The sequence below is a fragment of the Diuraphis noxia genome, unplaced genomic scaffold, assembly GCF_037042655.1.
Source record: "Diuraphis noxia isolate RWA-SAM2 unplaced genomic scaffold, SU_Dnox_SAM2 contig0004, whole genome shotgun sequence".
NCBI classification, from domain to species: Eukaryota; Metazoa; Arthropoda; class Insecta; order Hemiptera; family Aphididae; genus Diuraphis; species Diuraphis noxia.
In genome coordinates this window covers 52,547,433-52,570,007 of record NW_028301714.1, presented here as the reverse complement: position 1 = coordinate 52,570,007, position 22,575 = coordinate 52,547,433, and the positions used below count along the sequence as shown (strand labels likewise).

General features: G+C 27.4%; 1 protein-coding gene across 4 annotated transcripts in view; it reads left to right on the top strand.

The window, feature by feature from the left end:
* Positions 1 to 13,839: 13,839 nt before the first annotated feature.
* Positions 13,840 to 22,575, top strand: part of LOC107163337 (aquaporin-like) — a 46,528-nt gene continuing 37,792 nt past the window's right edge. Inside the window, exons 1-2 of one of the 4 annotated variants that reach the window (XM_015510710.2) lie at positions 13,840 to 14,000; positions 14,536 to 14,647. In XM_015510710.2, the coding sequence (XP_015366196.1) occupies positions 14,567 to 14,647 (81 nt within the window). In that variant the 5' untranslated portion in view covers positions 13,840 to 14,000; positions 14,536 to 14,566. Of the gene's footprint in view, positions 14,001 to 14,535; positions 14,648 to 21,464; positions 21,602 to 22,575 lie in introns of those variants that run through there. The other 3 variants (XM_089225169.1, XM_015510714.2, XM_089225168.1) reach the window with 3 other exon arrangements.

The window sequence follows — 22,575 nt, the reverse complement described above, 5'->3', positions numbered from 1 at the left end:
TACATACATATTACTATTCACATAATATAACTGATTCTAACCAAATATCTATTTATCCTGCAGTCTGTGTTCACGATAACGAATGCTTAAATCTAAAATCATGTACGCATGTACCTAATAATTCATTAAAAATGTAAACTCTTGTAAATATTTAGGCATTGACGTGTGTCGCAACCTTAGATGGTATGACCAGTTAGCACACAAAACAGACAACAATTAAACTAAGATTAATAATCTATGCTTTCAAAAACTTAGCTAATATTTTACTAGAAATGTATAAAATTAAAATTGTATACCAAGCATTTGTAGAATCTATAATTAACTACGGTATTACTATTTAGGGAGGTGACTAAGATACAGTAAATCCATTAAAAATAATATAGAACAGAATAATAAAAATTATTTTATACCATAAATTATATAATTTTCATATATTTATTCCATACGTTTCCTTATATTAATTATTGTTGCCTGTATTATATATTTAATTTAGTATTAAAGTCTAAAATTGTAAAACATTAAAAATGTATAATACTATTTTAATATAAATGCAAATAATTAAAGCTGGTTCTTACAACGTCCGTTTAAGTGCAGTCCGTTAACTTTAACCTGCATAAGACGTATATTTTAAATACTTAAATTAATATAAATAGTTAATACATGTTAAATTGTAAATTATGAACTCGTGGGCACACTCGATCCTGTTCCGTAGCCCTGTAGGGCCTATTATTTTTCCGAAGAAATAAGCAATAATAATAATAATAATAATAATAATATCATGTAGAAAATATAAATAACGATTTTGAAAACAACAATTATAAATAAGGTGGTGGGAGACAATCGCAGTAGTTCATATCGCCGACTAATAAGTAATAATAACAATATGATGACTTTTGTATTGTAAGATAACTATTATATAATAATATGTTTGTAGTTTGATACACAACTAAATATGAATAAAAATAATTTGTTTTTCTTTTGGTGTCTTCCCTGCCTATATACAATATACATATGCAAATTGAATATAACTGTCTGCTTTTAAATATGGTTACATCAGCATAAATTATTGTTCCATTACATTGTTATTAAATTCGGTATTAATTATTTAAGATGCATTCATGTTTGTGAGAGGGCCACCTCAGTGGTGGCGAAGTGACGTTAGAAGTAAAATGCGTCTTGGAACATTACCTGACAGAAAAAAAATATTTTATGGCAAAAAAGCTTATACGGATTTGTATATAACTCACTTAATTTTTGTTTTATAGTAAAATTACTTGTTATAAAATTAAAAGAGGACAATTTTCTGAAGGTCATCATGCTGCATTTTTTCAATTATTCCGAATTTGGCACTTATTACATTGTTAAGAAATAATTATATTGTTAAACAACTATATCTTTTAAAAAATTTAAGTGATTAATATTTTTAAAAAAACCGTAGCGTGGAGCCCTCCTAAATATTGTGCTCTTTTAGTTTTATAATAGGCGATTTTACTGTAAATCCCAAATTTTATGATTTAATTTTATTCTGTATGCGTAACCATGTTTTTTTTTTTTGTTTTATTAATTAAAGGCTTCAAATACAAAGTTTTATTAGCCTACAATGGTTTACATGTTTAATTTATAAATATAATGAAGATTTGATAGTTGTAATGTGCTGTCTTTGGTTCTTGTCTTATATTATGTTGGTTGTGAGGTCGGCCATCTTGATGAAGTTTACTATGGTTTTTCTTGTCCTGGTCCGAGTGCGTCTTTGAGTGAGGAGGTGTTTATGTTTGCTTTTGATCTGGCGTTATGGTAAGTGGGGCATTCTAGGAATATATGATTAACGGTGAGTTCGCAGTTGCATGTTTCACACCAGGGTTTGAGCTCTCTACGCATAAGATAGGAGAGGGTGATTCTAGTATGTCCGATGCGTACTCTGGCGATCATGGTCTCTTCATGTCGTGTAAGCTTGAACCATGTTTTATCACTGAAAATAATTGGTATCTTTGTCGTTTTCTTAATTTAACAATTAACAGCGAATCATATAATTCAATTCTTTTAAAAGTTTTGAAAAAAAATATCATTTTATCAGCCATTCATGTTATTTGTATTATTATTAAATACTGACAGTACATCAATAGTATTATCATTTATCAAGTATAGATTATGACATTTTGAGGCCCCGAGTGCAAACTTTTGAATGATGCCTCCAATAAAAATTAAAAAATAATGTATTTTTTTATCATATTAAACTATAATTAAATTAATTCTGATTTTAAGAAAAAACTTAATTTCGTATTATTGTTTTTTATTCTATAATGCCTTCGTAAATTTTCAATTAACTATACCTAATTTTAATGACATTGTTGGTGTATATAATTATATAGTATGAATTAGGTGATAGGTACCTATTAAAATATAATGATATTAAAAAAAAAAATTAAAGTCGATATATGAGCAATATTATATAAATATATAATACCAATAGCCAATTAGAGGCCACTAGTTAGTTTTCTATTTAATCAAAATAACATAATGTTTAACATTATATTAAACACGATATTCTTAAATCTTATATACATTATGGGTATAGTGTTCTATGCTACTATAATAGTGCTATGAGAAAATAAATGGAAAAAATGAAGCCGTTTGTAATGTGACCTAGCCCCACAGCCCTCTCTATGTCTCTCTAATCCGAGCTTGAGACTATAATATGTATATAATTTTTATTTTTTAGTTTCCTGATTATTTTGTTTGTTGGTTTTAAAAGGATCGTAATATTTTGTTTTTTTTTTCAATCAATCAAATATTGAAATATTATTAGGTAATCATAATTATTGAAGGGATCCATTACAATGTATAAACTGATATTACGAATGGTGACAGAAAATTAAACGAGAATGATTTATTTTGTCTACGTTGAAGATTTGAAGTTTTGTAGTACACACAGCTTTCTTTTAATGATAAGTATATATTTTTGAATGAATACATGACTTACTGACTTAGGTATATTAAATTGAGCTTATTTAAGCTATAAATACATGGCCCCATAACCATTGTTATGTACCCGCGGATAATAAAAAGTAAAAGAATTTAAGAACGAAGCAGTTAGATAAAATGTGACACAATCGACAGATTCCTTTTCTCATTTGTTCATGTTTTATTGGCTGCAAAATAAACAAATATTATTAATATCATGAAAAAAAAGAAATATGTTTTTATCAGACTTTGAAATTGTGTAATGCAGTGCGTGAAGGTACTTGCCTATTTGTAATTTTATGCATACCAATTTATTATTTACCATGTTGCGTAATTTGTTTTTTAAACATGGCACATGACAATTTACATGTACTAACCACATTGATATACAGTATTCACAACACTTACACTGGGTTACACTTTATAATATAATCTATATAATGCTTATAATTTAACTATTTAGCACGTCTTAATGATAATAAGTAGTAATTGCTCTGTTTTAAATAAAAAAAAAGTTGAATAGCAACACTTTTGTTTCAGGCATTTCTTAATGCGAATTCCTACTATTGATGCAACATCAAGCCTCAACTTGTACCAATCATCAGTTAGTAGTGACATAAAAACTCGATTAAAATGTTTAGATATTTCCAAATATTCATTCTATACTTGTATAAGTAATACAAAAAATAAAAGTTAAAAATGTTTACCTAACTAATGTAAAATAAATTTTCATAATAAATAAATTTCTTAATAAATACCTGTTGACGGAATGTATATTTATTTTAATGTAAATTTAAAAACATAATAAATTCCCTCAATCCACAAAACTCGAACATGATAGGTAGGTACCTACCTTCTTTTTCTACTCATATTTTACAAGGCCTTGAATTTATATTATCATCCTTAGTAAAATATTATTGTGTCCTTTGCCTACAATAAATGGTGAAGGCGTTATTTATGTGTTGTGCTCATCTTATAAACGCGTATACATACCACACTGTAATTTTTTGTTCAGCAGAAAATTTTTTGGATTGCTATATTTAATATTAGAATCAATACGCCTTTCATGGAACGTAAAGATAAGAAAATTATCTATGTTTGTACGTTGGATTTTTAAATTTTTAAGCGAATTATGAGAATGTAAAATATTTATTACAATTTAAAAATACACATAATTAGTTTAAAAATTGAAAGATGGTAGAAAACCAACGTAAAAACATAGATAATGTTTATAATTATTATTATATAATACCTTTATCCGTGTCTAGCGGTTTTTCTTTAATTTTTCTTTAGGGGATTTAATGAAAAATACGTATGAATGCACATAATATAATAATTGTAATTATGAACAATTAAACCGAATTGTTTTGTCAGATTTTTTTACTACGTCATATTTAATCATTCTGATTCTAATTATGCTGGTTGAATAAATATATAACCTAATACTTATTGAAATATAATTTTCAAACATTTTAATAAAATATGTGCCTAAAATCTATTTTACAGAATAAATTTAATATATTAATAACTAACAATAGTAATTAAAAATAAGACAATTAGCGCCTACTACTTACCTAATATAAAATATTTTTCTGATTAAAAAATTGTTTTATGGAAGCAATATATGTTGATCAAATGTAAAATTTAATTCATCTACTTAAATACTAATATATTATAATATGTATGGGTAAAATTAATAAAATGGTCTGAAATATATTAGACTATGTTGACTGCTAAGTGATGCTAAGAATTTCAGAGCCAATTCACTGCTGACTGTATATCCACTATATCGAATTTTGAATGTCAAAATTTTTTATATAAATTAGTAAGTTAAAAAAAAAAACCTGAGAATGCGCTTTGGTGTATGGTAGATTTTAGGTGTAGATCGTTAATGGGTAAATTATATATATCATACCTATGTGTTAAATTTGAATTAAATGATAAATTATCGCTCTCAAATAAATATTATGCCAGCTTCTATATGGTTACTTTATAATTTATATGTATTACTATTTAAAATAATTGATATAGGTACTTATATTATTATTAAAAATATTGAACAAACTGATATTTGTTAAAAAAAAAAATGTTCGTGCCTATTATAATATTATATAATAGATTTTGTATTCATAAATATATGTATTTTATAAATAATATTTGACGATTTAGAATTGTTTCGTGATTTTGGTACATACAAAAATAATCAGTTTAGAGCATCACGTTATATTGTCACGCTAAATTCTAAGGTCAACATCATAACTATAAATGTGCATATAGCACTAAATTAAATTTGTAAATTTGATCATCACTATGGTTGAAATTTCTTCACATTGAATATTTAATTAATTCATGAAAGCGAGTACCTACCTTAAGTTCATAAATTTATGCAATATTCTTAAACACGTTTTGTTAAATGTTTTAGTTTGTTTTGGAGTGAGTCCATTTCCTGATCTTCCTATAAGATAATAACACAATAATTCAAAAATGTCCTTCTTTTAATTTTCAAGTTTCTTGTTTGGGCCGATTTATATGTGCGTAAGCATCATTTGTTATGTATTAAGTTGTATTAGAGATTAGACCAAGTGTTTATTCACATATCAGTTGAAAGTATCTCAATATATAAAATATATAAGTTATAAGTGCCAATATGTATACTTATGTATTTTGTATAGGTCGTCATACGCATTTATTATAGTAATAATACTGTAATAAGTATAATGCCATGTATAGAAAATTGTAACTTAATGAATTTTAATTTTGTTATTATATTTTATGATAAACTAGCTGTTATCTATTAGGGATTAAGAACGAACTGCAATAAATTGATTTCATTGAAATCCTGATTGGAGAAAAAAACAAACAAAACAATATTTTGATTTTGCTATTGTTACGTATGGGTTATTTTTATTTACTCTCAAAGCTAAATGAGTCGATCGTAATAATTGAGAAACGTCATTGATTATCAACAAAACCAAGTTAAGTGCTCACTCAAGTATGAAATTGAGCTCCCTACTTGGAGTAAAAATACGTGTTAATAATATTATAAATACAGACTTACAAAAATTTCAATGTTGTGTTTTTATTTTTGTTTTCAATTATTATTTTGTTAAGTAAGTACTTACTTGGAATTTTTAACTTTTACCTCCCGAAATTCTAACTAGTTTCAATTTTCTTCCAGAAACCACTCTCAAAAATGCTTACTAAGAGACGATGGTAGACACAAAAAAAACACATAACTGTAAAATTATTTATTTTTTTTGTAAATATTTCAAATTAAATTTTTACGAATTAGGTAGCAAGTATTTTTACGACTATTTTCGTGATTTGCATGCTTAATTATGCATATAACTATAACATTTTCCAGTGGAATGTTTTTCTACCACTCCCTTATCATTATGACTACCTATAACAAATTTTTCTTATAAAAATATTTATTACATAATTTTCATGGATTTACAAAACTAAACATAAAATGCACGTCATTCCCCCATCATCGTCCTATGAATAATCTATTTTCCGAAATACTGAATGCCCTCCTTCCTTCCACACACACACACACACACACACGACAGTTAAATAAGTCTATAATGATTAATGACGCTAATTACGTAATAAATAATAATAAATATATTTTAATGGTTTTAATTTTTGTTAATTTTTGGTGTAGGTATTTAAAATTCATATTTTCCCTGCAATTACAATGTTTACGAATTTACGATGTTTAAATATATTATTGTTACTTTATAGTTGATAGTAATATAAACGCCAGAACGACTAACCTTGAGGTTGAGGTTACATACTGCATTTTCCTACGTATTCAATTAATAATTATTATAAAATAATTTATGAGGTACCTAGAGATAAAGAATAGATTAATCTATTCTGTAGTATAGGTACCGTACAGCGTGTATGCTAAACTTTACTATTCCTTTTTCTTCTTTTTTTTTTTTAAGAAACATTTAACTTAACTAGCTGTTTGTTCCACGCAGAAAATTTTAATTTAAAAAATATAGGTACAAAAATTAAACTACTTATAAATCTACCAGAACAATCGTTATGTAACATCAAAATTTAAAAACGGTTAAATTAGTTAGTTGATAATGGACCTTTTAAAATTTTTTCAAATCCTAATAAAAGGGTCCTATATATCACTGGATAGCTTCCCTTCTCATGTATCCAAAGTCACTTTTATAATTGTAAACATATTTGCTTATTGTATTTTATTATGTACAGATTGTAAATGTTATTTTGTTAATAAAAAAAAAAAAAATCCTAATAAATCTTTAAAACTTTTTGTTACAGTAAAGTATACCCTATTATTTGGGCCAATATTTTAGGTGTTACAAATAATACTCGTAATATAATGTATTAATACTGTTAATGGATGTTATTTGTATAAAATATGCATAATAGTAATGAATAGATCAATACTAAAACTTGACTTTATGACAAAAAAAAAAAATGCATATATTGTATAATTATTACATACATATAAGTAAGGTATACTGCTTGTCCCAAGAGGCTGCGCTTAGTTGAAGATTGCAACGTATATATAATACGACATACCCTCTCACCCCAACCCACAAATATTTCTTTTAAAAATGAATATTTTCAAATTCTGGTTGTTCGAATTTTTTTTTAGGTTATTCTATTTATAAGTTCTGTATAAAAGAATGCCACTCACGTCTGTTTTATCTTTTTTTTTTTTTTATTAATAAAAACAACAATATATTTACAATCTGTATACATTTGATACAATAAGTAAATTTTATAACATTATTTACAAGGCATGTGGGCGTGATAGAAGGGGGCATCCAGTGACACAACTTAAATAATAAATTTTGATTTTTGATTTTAATATAAGTTTTTTTATGCTGATTATAAAAGTAAATCACGTGACCAGTTACGTTTAAGGCGGCAAGGAGGATTGTTGGGAATGGTGGCAGAGGAAAGGAAACATTAGAAATTAGAGGGCTTGAGTGATTGTGAGTGTGCGCGTGGAAATTCGAATAATATAATATACGGGCGAGAGTAGAAATGGTGCAAATGTTTAGGTCATTATGTAAGGAAAGATTACTAACATACCACGGAGCTTTGGTTATTAGCCTAAGATTAATTGATTGAAACGCTTGGAATATATTGACGTTGGATTTTTTGGCTGAGCTCCAAAATTGGATACCATAAGTCATAGTCGGGCGAATAATTTGTTTGTACCTAGATTAGCAATTTATTGGAGAGTGAGATGTTGGAACTGAGAAGAGGTCTAAGTTTATGTAATTTGATATTTAAGGATTTAATTTTAATTTTTATGTGTGTCGCCCAGGTTAGCCTTTTATCGAGATGAACACCTAAATATTTGACCGAGTTTACCTGTTTTATCTACGACTTATATAGTGTCTTACAAACATGCAAGTGTATACAACAGCAAATGTTCGTGTAACAGAACCGATCATAGCACAATTTTAGGCGGATTGTCAACTGACCTATTATAAAACTTAAAATTAGAACATTTCCTGTGTTTGTATGTTAGTTTTTAGGATTTTTCAATTTATGTGCGAGTTATAAGTATGTTGTGTATAGAATATTACTATATAAAAACTAAAAATACTCACAGAGTATTGGTTCTGCTAAATGCAAATTTGGTATATTGTAGACTTTTAATACATTTGCAGTAAGACTGAGACAACATAATACTATGTGAGGTGTGCTATATTTTCAAATCTTTAGATAATTTGTGTAATTTAAGCTGTGGCGATATAAATCTTTTTTCGTATGAGTATTATGTAAATTATTATGCAGACGACATCTTTGATTTTAACGCAAGCATATAACCAAAATTCAAACCAGTAGATTTTGAATTTTTGAAATGTATAATAGGTAGGTAGGTACACAGATTAGGTACACTTAAAAAAATGCCAATGATAACAGGTTTGAAATATTACAGTTTGGTGGCTATGATGATTTGTAGTAATTAATTTTAGAATTTGTAAAAATTGTTCCAGTCTGGGTACGTATAGTACTATATTAGGTAAATTAATACTGGGATGCGTGGAAAATTGGAAAATGTATTAATTTAATAGTTTAAAAAAATGTAATGTTCAATAATGTCTAGGGGATTATTATTAGCTTGCCATTAATTCGTTTAATATTTATTGATTCTTCATACAACCCGGTAGTGGCTTAAGTAGGTATACTATAATATATTATATTTTTCGAGTTGTGAAGTAAAACCATAATATGATTATTATTCATATACTACATAAAGCTTAATATAACTCACTACTCAGAAACTATCTACATTTTCAAATAAAAAACAATTAATTTAAGTAAAAAAGGGTTTTTTATTTGAAAAAATTAATTTTGTGTCACCGACTCTTTAAATGGCGTGTTTTAGTGTTTATAATATATAATATTTATTGTGCTCAAGACGTCGGTTAACGAGATAATAAATTATGTTTTTAGAAATCAGCCAGTCATATACTACTCTGTCTCCTTTATCAATTTAGACTTATTTCAAGCGGTCATCAAACAAATATAAAAATATTTGATGGACTATTGTGCGATCAATTAATCGATGACGACGATGACATGAGTACATAATAATTACATACAAATAACAATGTACCCACGCTCGAGATCATTATTAATTATTACTCAGTTAAGTTGTATGCTATTGTGGTCCTTTTAAATTGCATTTATTATATGTATGGCTATATGTAATATGTATAGAACTGGTGCAGTTTTCTCGGTTTTCTTATCGTATGTGCCAATGGCAGTTAAAGGGGGGGGGAGTGAAGGGGATAGATCTCCCCGTGAGTTTTCTTTAAAATGTTTAAGATCTGATTTCTATAGATTATATTTTTAATAATCAAATATTGAATGTTAAGAAATTAGCCATATATCCCTAACCCCCTTGAAAAAATTCATTTAACCGTCACTGATATATGCACATTTAAAAGACGGTTATTTTCTAAAACGCAATACATTCATATTGTTATTTGTTTCAGATAACTAATTTACTGTAGAAAAAATAAATGGAATAGTAGCTAGAGGACGTGACTCATGAGTCGGTCAGTCACGAAATCTTACACGCACTGTTCTCCTGATTTGAACTTGTAACAGTTGAACTTTATTTTCATCGGGAGAGCTTTTACAAGTTTGTGCCGACAACAATATAACTCTATGTTAGTCATTTTTTATTCGAATAAAAAATATTGAGCACGACACTGTTAGACCACTACTAGTTATTTTAAGATTACAATTAATTGTAAGATTCCAGAAGGTATGTGATATACGCATATATCAGCATCCACTGAGGAAGGCTATTTCTGCCATCAGGGGATCAGATCAAAGTTGTAAATATTTTAACGAATAAACGATGCTGTATATGATGCTGGGGGATACGTCATATGAAAACAGTACGGCCTCCATGATGGTGATGCACAAAAAAGAAGACCAATACAAGTTATGCTGTTGTCAGCATAAATTTATAAAAGCTCAACTTGTGAAAATAAAGTCGAACAGTATCTAACAAGTTAAGAATAAATTTGTAGGCTATATCATCTCAGATTTATCTGTAATGGTTATGCTGATATTTTATGAGGGTGTTGTAAAATATAAATACCTAACCTATACACAATTTTATCTTTATACGTGTTATTGTACTTCAAAACTTTCAAAGTTATTTGATTTTCGTCTTCTTTTATCATAATAATCTAATGTCTTAAACATTAAGCGTTTTAATTTTCAGTTGTATGCAAAATTATTAATTATTACAATTGTATATTATAGAATATTAAAATAATTAATTAATTAATTATTAAAAATATTATTTTTAATACTTAGATAGGCCTTCGCGCCGAGGCTTATTCTAATAAAAAAATACTTAGATAATAAAAAAAAACATTGGTAAAAATGTAAAGGTATTAAAAGATCCTAATGATGGCATTAAAATACACATGTACTATTGTACTTAGTCTATTGGCATTTCTTGTGCCCTTGGTTGGTACACGTTACATATTCACGTATTTTGGCAAGCTCTATATTAATTTTATAATTATTACTCTACATTATATCTAGACTTGAAATCATACATAAATTAATTGTTTAATACTTTGAACATTAAAAGTAGGATTCATTCTTGTGCTAGAGTCCCGTGACCCTTCAAATACACTTTCTTTTAAATACTAATGTGGGTATATGATAAGTGAGATACAATAAAAATGTGTAGCTATATCCTATATCCTTTTCAGAGAAATATTTTTATTAAATAAAGGATGTATATTGTATAACATTCACAACATAAAATAAATTTAATGATGTTCAATAAAAATATTTTATATCATTACCTCTTTATTATTGATGTAGTATATTAATAACTTACTAATTATTGGTGTTGCAATAACCTAATTTAGCTGATAAATGTAAATATATGATAATAGAGTCGTTTAAACGGTGACAAATCTAATCACAGCTAATATAATTTTATTAATACTCAATTCATAATCGTAAATTACTTTAAAGTTTAAATGTTTAAGCTGTTTCTTATGAATAATTCGTACAATTTTCAGTAAATTTGTTAATTGTTTTTTACACATACTTTTGAATATTTGAACTATAATATTTACTGTTATCATTTATTTTTCATTCTTTTTAATTATTTAAATGACTTCGTACATTTTTTAAATTTCGAAATCAGAATATTTTCCTGAGAAAACCATCGTGTTTTTAATGTTTTTACAAGAACAGGAGACTGATTATCAGGGCATAATCTTTCTGGTTTTGGTTAGCCGATGCAAGGACAAAATTACTTGGCGTTATGTAATATTTGGATACGCACATAGCACTGCTTAGTTTACGGTACCTACCCATAAGGCCTATATTAAGTTAGTTTTTTAAATAGTTAAATTAAATAAATAAACAAAACAGTCACTCGAAATTCAGATTTACAGTACCTACGACATGATTAAAAACACGCGTGTATTAAATATGTGTTTAGTCTAATCTAATGTAAACAGCCGTGGTGGTGACCAACAACAACGAGTTCAACGAGCTCACATATTATTATTATTATTATGGCTGGTCGTTTCACGTTTATAGTTTCAAATAATTTATTAATAATATCCTTTTCGACGCAGCCGGTCGAGTGACCGAACGACATTGCATTATTTTGGTCGCGTTCCAAAGAAGAAAAAAAAAACAATCCAGCTCTTAATATTGTTGTGTATATACAGAGTGAACAAAATATAAATTCGTATCGTATATCACGTGTTTCTATGATTCGAATATAATTATTATACGCTACAATAAGTCGTAGCCCGTAGGTACTCATAATCAGGTACTATAAGAACGGAATTGATTTATAATATAATGCACCCCACGCTTATATTTTACTATTTTACCTTGATAAAATATTAGTCATAGCTATTATAATTCTTATTTTCAAAGGTCAGCGGTTCCTCTCTACTTATTGAACAGGCTCGTGGAGTGCTGCAAGCCTATAAATTACAATAAACTACCATACCTACACAATATATAGCCAGTCCATGACTGATCGCGAGTAAAAGATATTATATTTTCGTTGTGTTATAATATTATAGTATAGTATTTATTAAATTGAGTTGAATGAATTAATTTAACCTTAGTAAAATATAACCTTAATATGTGTCTCCTTTAGATAGGTATAGCCATGTTGGCTGTCAGGCTGCTTAGTCTGGTTGTATGATTATATAGCGTAACGTGATGAATTTATATAGGAGGGGATATTATATCCGCTGTATAATAGTCGCCTATTATATTACTGGTAAATAACATTATATTCTAAGAATGTGACTAAAAGAATGTATGTGATAGGAGGGCAAGCAAAATTCCAGGGGGCTATAGCCCTCCTAGACGCTAGACCCCTCTCTTCTATGCCTATGTCTAAAATCGATAATAAAACGACATCCCGGGCGGTCGTACGAGTATCATAGATGTATTGCTGTGATCGGTGAATATTTACATACCCAAGGTAATCAAAGTTTTCTTACACGGAGACATTTTTAATAATTATATTCTATATTTTCAATTGCGAAGCCTGAAACTTATGTGGTGGCTTTTTTCTTTTTTCTTTTTGATTCTAAATTTACAATCTGTTCTTATAGCTAGAACAATAAGCAAATGTGTACAGAGAATTTACATACGAATCTTTTGAGGGAAGAAGCCACCCATTAGTGACACTACCTATTTTGAGTTTTTATTTTATTTTTATATTTTGGCTTATTAAGTTAAGCTATTTTAGATTTGAGGTAGAAGGTCATGACACCATCTTCGCTTGAGCCGTATGTGGTGAATAAAAACGATTTTGATTTTATTGCTAATTGGTTATTTCCAAGTGTCACATGTTATTATTTATTTAATGAGATTAATAATAAAGTCCAATAACATGATCCAAAACGTATTGCCTTAGTCGTTACGTCTATATAGTTTCTAAAAAGTCGTTTTTGGACAGAACAATATTAGTGATTATTCTCCAGAAAGATAATTATTATTTTTATTACTAATTTTACATCTGAGGCCGAGTATTTTGGACGCGTGCGCGCGTTTCATCCGATTTAATGAGTAAGATTCATTTAAACGAGCCATATATTATTATTATATTTAAAACGTTGGTGCCAAGTCATCGCGACCGCTTCTCACGGTTGAGACGGTACACATGCAGGAGCAGCGATCGCGTAATAAACGTCAAGCGGTTCATCGTCGTCCCGATGAGGATTCTATGCGCCTTCCTCCTCTCCAGCTCCCCTCAGCCCCACCACGACAGATCCTACCGAAACCCTCGCCAATGCCCCAGTGCGCACCACCCGTTGGACGAGACGACCCGGCGGCGTCAGCGGCTCCCAACACGGCGCACACAAAATCCGTTCACTCGAAAGAAATCGTGTACGCGTGTGACGCGACGAATCAGACCACTGTCCGACTCGTTGCCGGCAACAAGTAGTTCCTCGATAAATTAAGTATTATACCGTGTACGCGCTTAAGTCTATATCGCAGACCCACAGGTAATATTATTATAATATAATTATTGACTATTGGGTGTACAATTTGTGTAACTGAGATTAACGTGATAAGGATAACGCATCTCATAATAATAATAATGTAATATTACCTATATAATGCAACCATTGTAATATTATATTTAAATAAATGTGCAACGTTGCACCGATCGTTGTACGCATATCTTCAGCTTATATATACGTAGTACATTATACCTATACCTATCCAGCGTAGAAAATATTGTTGTTATTTTATCACTTGGGTAAGTATTTATGTCACGTTTGCTACAGTGTTATTCGCACATGTAGGAACACAACACCTGTGCGGCTCGCGGTATAAATAATTTCACCGTGATATTTTATATTTACCTACGACGTCAGGCCGATTCGTATACAACGAAAAATAACATTATTTTACATACGCATACAACTCGACGACTTTAAATGAAAACAATTTAACAGAGCTAAACATCATACAATATTAATTTGGCTGCAGTTACCGTTAATACCTAATCGTGCGCGCGATCGTTTTTGTCGGCAGACTAGCTGTTGATATTTGTTGATCAGTGCAGATGACCCATAGAGCGTTGGCGTCCAAAGAAGAAGAACACAGCAGCGTCGATTGGATCGACCAAAACGACGGTCATCAACAAGTGAGTACTTAGGTATTTCAAACGTCTACTAACATTTAAATTCAAACCAATGTTCTGATGGTAAATTTAATATTTTAACGTCCATACATTCGACGTACGTTTCTAATCATTCTTATCGTGTTATCAGTTATGTTTCCCATAAATATTAAAGTATTAACACTTATTTTTTTTTTAGAGACCAAACCATTATTTTTAATTTTAAAGTTGAGTTTCTTATGCTAAATTAATATAGGTACAACAGTTGCTTATAAATTATAATTAATATGAAGTCGTTTTTCGAAACTATATTAGCTATTGATTTATAATGTTTCAATTGTTCTTTCTTCGAAAAATCATGACTTTTATCGAATATTTGCATAGTAGATTTTATAATTATATATATTTAAAAAGTGTAATTCAAATACTGTGTCTTCGATTTTAAAGGTAATAGGAAATATTTCGAACGCATTACTTCTATAGTTTGATTCTGGGTTTTGTTATTGCCTAAATGATGTATAAATATATCTGTTTTAAATAAATTATAATTTTTAACTTTTTTTATCGGTGTATTTGCAGTAAAATAAAATTGTCTTAAAAAGAAACTACTATTTTTGTGACTGGATTAAGATTGCTTTATTTTTTTCTGAGAAACTTTGATACTTACAGTTTTTTGATATCTTCAAAATTTACATTGTTAGGATAGTCGAAAGTTTAAAAGTTTAAAACTGTTTTTAAATGTCCCCATAAAAAATAGTCCAACGGATATATATATATTATATCAGATGATCTAGGGGGTCATTATACTGGACCATATGTCCTCATTCATTAATGGTCAAAAGTTTGGTTAAGGTATTCTCAAACAACTATTGAATTATGGGCATGAGCCTCACTTGTTAGAAAAATAAATTACCTAATTTAAAGCTTTCGGCTGTCATAAAAATGTCAATTTTTAAGATATCAAAAGACTGTAAATATCAAAGTTTCTCAGAAAAAATAAAGCAATCCAAATCTAGTCTCAAAAATAGTGGTTCCTATTTAAGACATTTTTATTTTACTATGCATGCACCGATGAAAATTGTTAAAAATTAGAATTTGGTGTAACCTTTGGTTAGAAATATGACATACAAAGAACAAATTTATTAATTTCGAAAATTTCGAAAATTTAAAAAAAAATTTGAGTGATCCAAATTTCATGGATCTCCTTCGTTTATTCCTTCGAGTAATAATTGATTAATTTGAATATAAAATTTGTAAAAAAATTGTAAAAATGTATTATGGTCAGTGACAAAGGTACAGTAACTATACTGTATAAAACATATGAGTACTGGTGTAGAACTCCTATATGCTGTTATGATATCATAGTTACCTAATAGGTACCTATTTAAATGTATAAATTACTTATGTAAAACAAATAAAAATGCTTATTTATGCACTACTATAGATTGCAAGTGTGTAATAATTACTAATTCTGGGAACGATAAATAAAATAAATTAAATACTAACTGAATTAAACTATATCATGTAATTTGAATATAGTTGATAAGAGCTGAAATTATTTGTTTTTTGACCTTATTACATTTTAATTATTATATCATCGTAAATTGTCAGTTGCTATGAAATTGTGGATATCGTAGCATTCAACAAAAATCGTGTTACAAAATAATAATAAAAAAACTTATATGGTGACAGCTATGGAATTAAATCCATGGGCCTACCTAATTAACCATACTACATTATAACCTTGGTTATGATGATAATTCATATTAAATATTTTTTTTATTCTAAGCCAATTCTGTATTAGTTTTACAATGAGTTATTTTTTTGTGAAGATACTTAATATCAGAAAATATTGCTTCAATATTGAGAGTTTTTTTTTGGTAGAAAATGTAATCTAGTTTTTCTTAAAGTAGGGGGATGGCCAAAAGTAAAAATTAATTTCCAATTATTTCGAATAATATTATTATACATATAAAATAATAACATTTAAGTAATAGTGAATGTTTTAAGTTCCTATTCGGACTACTATTAATATTTTTCAAAGACCTGTTTGATAAGAATAACGAAATTACAAAAATATCTTATACATTTGAATTTCTAATATCTTGGAAAATTTAATTTTGTTCACTCGTCCATTGCATATAGCAGAGGTAAAGATCTCTTTAAAAAATAAATGACTAGTCCACGCTCAATTTTTGTAGCTTGGCTTGTGCGCTGTTGAACCTTTTCTCTCTTTTTTAATGTGTACGTAGTTTCAGGATTTTTCATTTTATTTTAAGTGGTTTATTCTGAATGAAAAAGTGTATCACTTATTTAATATTAAAATGTTTTTATTATTTTACAACTTTTATAAACATTATGTATTTATCACTATACAATATATCCTAATTGGAGTATGTATATAATATATATATTTTATATATATATATAGAGATTTATTTTTAAATGGATTACCTCTATTCTTTTTTTTTTTTTTTTTTTTTTTAATTGATGTTAAAGGCTTCAACAGCTAGGTCATTAGCCTGTGGTTGAGGTTACATTATCATTAATAATTAAATATACAAGTAAATAGTTAAGTTCTAAATTAAGATTACATTACATTTGTGGTATATGTGGATTTTACAGTGATATTGAATATTTACATTGTAATTTTAGCAGTGTAGTTCTATCTTAGCATTAAATTTTTGTGTCTATGCCGATGGATTTGAAGAAGGTATGGATCAAGTGTGTGTTGTGTTCTCCTAGAGCTTCCTCCATCGTTGAAGGTTGGTTGAGGATGTTTCTTGCGTTGACATATAGCGGGCAGTCTAGGACTGACCTCTATTCTTATTTACCTATCTAAGTAATATTTCTGAAAAATGAAGATGATTGTTTGCAGTGATATAACTATCGGAATTTTAGGTGATTCGGTAAAAAATACTGACTATCTTAATAACATACCATAATGTGATTTCATATTCTGATATACTCAGATATTTAACGATGCAAAATCATGTAGGTATTGTAAAATGTAATATAATGGATACTTACTCTACATACTACAATGATAATTGATAACCATAATCAAGACGGAAATATTAGCGTTTGTAATACTTTGATATCACTAGAATGTAGGTATAAACTGAATCTAATAATTTAAATATGCTTAGGTACTCTGATTGCAAATGATGATGCTATTATAGATCTTATTGAAAGATGTTCATAAATTATATATCCAAAACAAAAATTTCTGAACATATGAATTATTTTTTAATCAACAATTTTAAAACAAAAAAATAATTAAACTCAAGGAATTTATAACACATGGACAAATATTAATTTTATTAAACAAAAAGAAAATATGTCAACTAATTTACGTAAAAGACCATTTTTATAGGGATTTAAAAGTTAAAAACAATATAATATAAAGAAATGAATTGAAAACTCTAATAAAAAAATGCTAAAATACTTCATTATCAAGCTAAGATTATAAAATATGCAGGTAAAGACACAAAATCAAAATGGAACATAATTATTGATGTGATAGGCAAAACAAATTAATAAAACAATAATGATTAAAAAGGTAGTTAATAAAAAGTGTCATGATCATTGATCAATGAACACGAATGAAAAATATATTAGCGATGTATTTAACAATTTCTTTGTAAATATCGGAAGAAATATTGAAAATAATCTAAGATAAAAAGATTATTAAGAAAAATCGTGGAAAGATCTAAATAATAAATTTTAAATTTTAATACAACATATTGGGTATACAGTAGTATACAGTGTATAGACTATAATAGCCAATAGGTATGTGTTTGTATTGTTAAAGTATAAATATACTATAATAAACTTATAATAAATTATTATTAAATATACATTTAAATTTTAAATTTAATATTCTTAAATTTATTTTTGAACCTTTGAGTTGTTATTTTAAATTGTTAAAAATATATTTTTATATAAAAAGAATAATGCTTCCATTAAGCAGATAAAAACTTCGTCAAGCCTTCTTTTTTTTCTGAATTTACTTTTCGATTTCAGGCATTAAATATCTGATACAGCTTAAAATCTTATAATTTATTTAAGTTATGCCTGATTAAATGGCACTAAATTTATATTTTATAGATGTTTGCACAGCTTAACATCATCGTTTCAGTTGGGAACTGGGCAGAGATCATTTTTAAAAGTTATTTAGGTAAATAAGCATGTTAATTAAATGTAATTATGTACCATATCTGAATACTCGGCTTCGTTCGTGAAAAAAAACCATGAAATTATTAAAATGGCCCACAGAAATCTGAATTGGTGAATCTGAGTTACTATAGTATAATGAACTGAGTACTAACAGTGACATACTCAGATATATTTATGAATAAACTATTGTAATTATTCACATAACTAAAATTACATGTGAAATGATATTAAATTAAAGATAAACTGATGATACAAAACTCATTGATGTATAGTTTATAATAAACTAAGAACTTTGAAAAATTATATAGGTTAATTAATCAATAAAAATATGACTTATCTTTGGTAATGTTAGTAGGTAATATTTTTGTTGAATTTGGCCTCGTTTAAATATATTTAAAAATTATTTTACTTATTAATAATATTTAGGTATTTAAGTCTACAAACTATGTACGTAATATTTGTTATATTAATATTTAAAACACGTGAATTAGATTTATAAAAGCAGAAAAATTATGCCTTTTTTTATTGGTTTTCGAGAAAGTCGATTTTGGTGATTGAGATTTAGCACTATGCATTTATGACATAAAAAAAAATGTATTTGGGAATTTGGGATATTAATCTACGTTTGAACGTTACTATTTATGAAACACTAGATTATTTTTATATCATGTTTGGTTAAGTATTACATATTGAAATTATTATTATTTTTATAATAATACTATATTTATATTTATCAAACAGATTTCGCAGTGCCGTTTGAGAGGTCTTTGTGGGATTTATAGGATTATCAAAGAAGATATTTTTTTGATGAGTGGTTTTAAATTAGAATTAAGTTTTAAAAAGGTTTAGTCTATTTTTGTTCGTTTCTTTAATTTATAAATGAACAAGAGTTTGATAAATAGATGTATAAATTATCAAATTTTATCGTTTATAATTTGCACATAATATTGCTAGTTTATTTTAATAAGTATCTATGTACACAGAACACACACACACACATATTATATATATATACAGGTGTCTCACGATGATCTGACATATGGAATGACTTTTGAAGTATTCGATATTTGAATTTTTTTCCTACATAATTCATAGACACTTGCGCTTCATTTTAGTATAATTTTTTTTATTTTTTAATTCTGAAAATAAAAAACTTAAAAATTGATAAAAATTTTTATGGATAAATTCAAAATAGCTTATTTGTGAATCTGATTATAAGAAAAATTTTGATGGTAAAAATATTTATCTAAGTCAAGTAGTTTATTTTTTAGAATTTTTTAATTTTTTTGGTTAAATTAGTTTGGAACTTAATAATTTTTTTTTAAGTATGACTTTTGAGAATTTGCTAATATGAGTATATTTCTAAAAATTTTTACTCATCATATAATATTAACAATTTTTGTCATACATTTAATTAGCATAATTTATTTTTTCTGATTTGTTGAGACCCCCTGTATATAGGAGTATTTACTATTAATCATATTTTTATAAACGTATATGTTATGAGGGAATCTCAAATTGTGAAATCGATGCATTCTTATAATTTATCTGTTGATATGTATTAATATAAAATTATGTATTGTCTTTAGTAAATATTGAACATAATATAATAAATAATTCCTGTGCAGTTTTGATTGTCAAGTGGATAATAATGATAATAATACTATTCTGTGGATTAAAGGTCGAATCACGTGCATTTGTTCTTCAATTTATATCCTTGACTAAAGTGTATGAAAAAATAGTCTTTTGTTCATATAAATATTTACGAAGACAAACAATAGATTAATGCATGACGTCTACATTTCGTATACCTATTACCTATATACGGCTATATTTTATAGTATCACTAGTACCAGTCTTGTTAAGAATACTTTTCAAATGTGTTTAAAATACTTATTTGTATACTTGGCCACTTGATATCATTTGCATTTTAAATACATAGTCGATTACAGTATTTCAAAAATATTGGAAATACAAATACATTTTATAAGTACTTTTTTTAGTACCTAGGTATATTAAAAATGTTGTACGTTTATCACAAATGTATATTTAAAATTATTAAACAACAAATAATAAATTAATAGATTCTAAAATTGGTTCAATAATTTCAGATGTCAATTACTTAAAATTATGGTTATTTATTTATTTTATTTATTTATATTGGCAAGTTAGACTGCAACAAAGTAGTTACGAATTTTAGGCATAGGTATTGTGTTATCAGCATGTTAAATGAAATCTCAAAAATGTTTAGGAAAATTCAAGGTTAGTTGAAATACAATAGTAAGAGAAAAATGTTGGAATAAAACACTAAGATTTTGAAAAAGTTTTAAAACTTATAACATACAAACCCAACGAATAAAAATACATCATTACTTATTGAAACCAATAGTTTATTTCTTCTGCTCAGGGTCTACAATGATAAGTGAATATTATGTTGATATTTTGTATTAATTATTATTATTGATATAGGTAGGTATGAACATATAATATAACTTATAATAATGATGACTTTAATGATTCTTTATGCTACTCACATGTGTCTATATTTCCATTATTTTTAGTTATTGATTATAAGTATAAAGGTCTTTAAACAGTGTTGAATGGTATTGATTAATGTATCCTTTGACCTATTGATGAGTGGTATTGTGTTGTTAAGCTCGTACGTATATTTATGTATATGATTATCTACATTAGTTGATACTTTTACCTGATATTTGCAGGTTGTTGCTTAATGCGTGTTTTCTTTAGTAATATTATATTAAAATTGAAAATTTTCCACTGGTTATTTAAAGTTTTCAAGTAAGTCGTAAAAAATATACTTTCAATTACTTAGTTAAGAAAATGATTATATAATAAAAGGCTGTGGGTGAGTTGCAGCCCGACTTGTCGTTTCCGGTGTTGGAGACCGGTAAATTCCGACCCGATAATATTTTAGGTATAAGGTTAGTTGCAGCCCAACAATATCTTAGCGGTAGGTGAGTTGCGGCCCGAGTAATTATCATTACCTATTTACTTTACCTATATAATATTATATAATACATATACTTATTACTTATACTTACTTACTTATTATAATCGTGTAGATTGTATATGGCAGATGCGATTTTCCCGGTTTTGGATATACATAGCAATAAACGAATAACTGTAAACGAAATATTCAATATGCGTGGGAAATTATATTTTTGTATTATATGATAAAAATAATATAGAATTTAGATCGTTTTATCATCTTATCTGCCGTATGACTTGCATTAACTACGATAATCGGATAATTTCAAATGTCAAAATGAAAATTGTCAATGCGTATTCAGTCCGAAATACATTAAACTCTATAATTTAACAAGGTAGACCCAATAAGATTGTCCTTTTTCAGAAATAAACGAATTAAACTGTTTTGTTGAACCCTTAATGGTTTAAGAACATTTATGGAGGCACCGCCCCAAATTACCATGCCATATTGCAATATAGATTGGTATAGAGAAAGATAAACTATTCTCAATGTATGAGATGATATTATTATATATTTTAATACATGAAATTTAAACATTAAAGGCCGCAATTTTTCTATTAAACTATTAATGTGAACATTCCATTTGAGGTTATAGTCGAATATTAGACCTAAGTATTTTATTCTTTAGTATGTAATATATATATATAATATATATGTATTATATACATTATTGTATGGCCGCAATTCGTACGTAAGTATACCTCTTATAAACCCGGGCCACAACTCGTGCGTCATTTAGGGATTGTTTGTTAAGCCTCTTGAC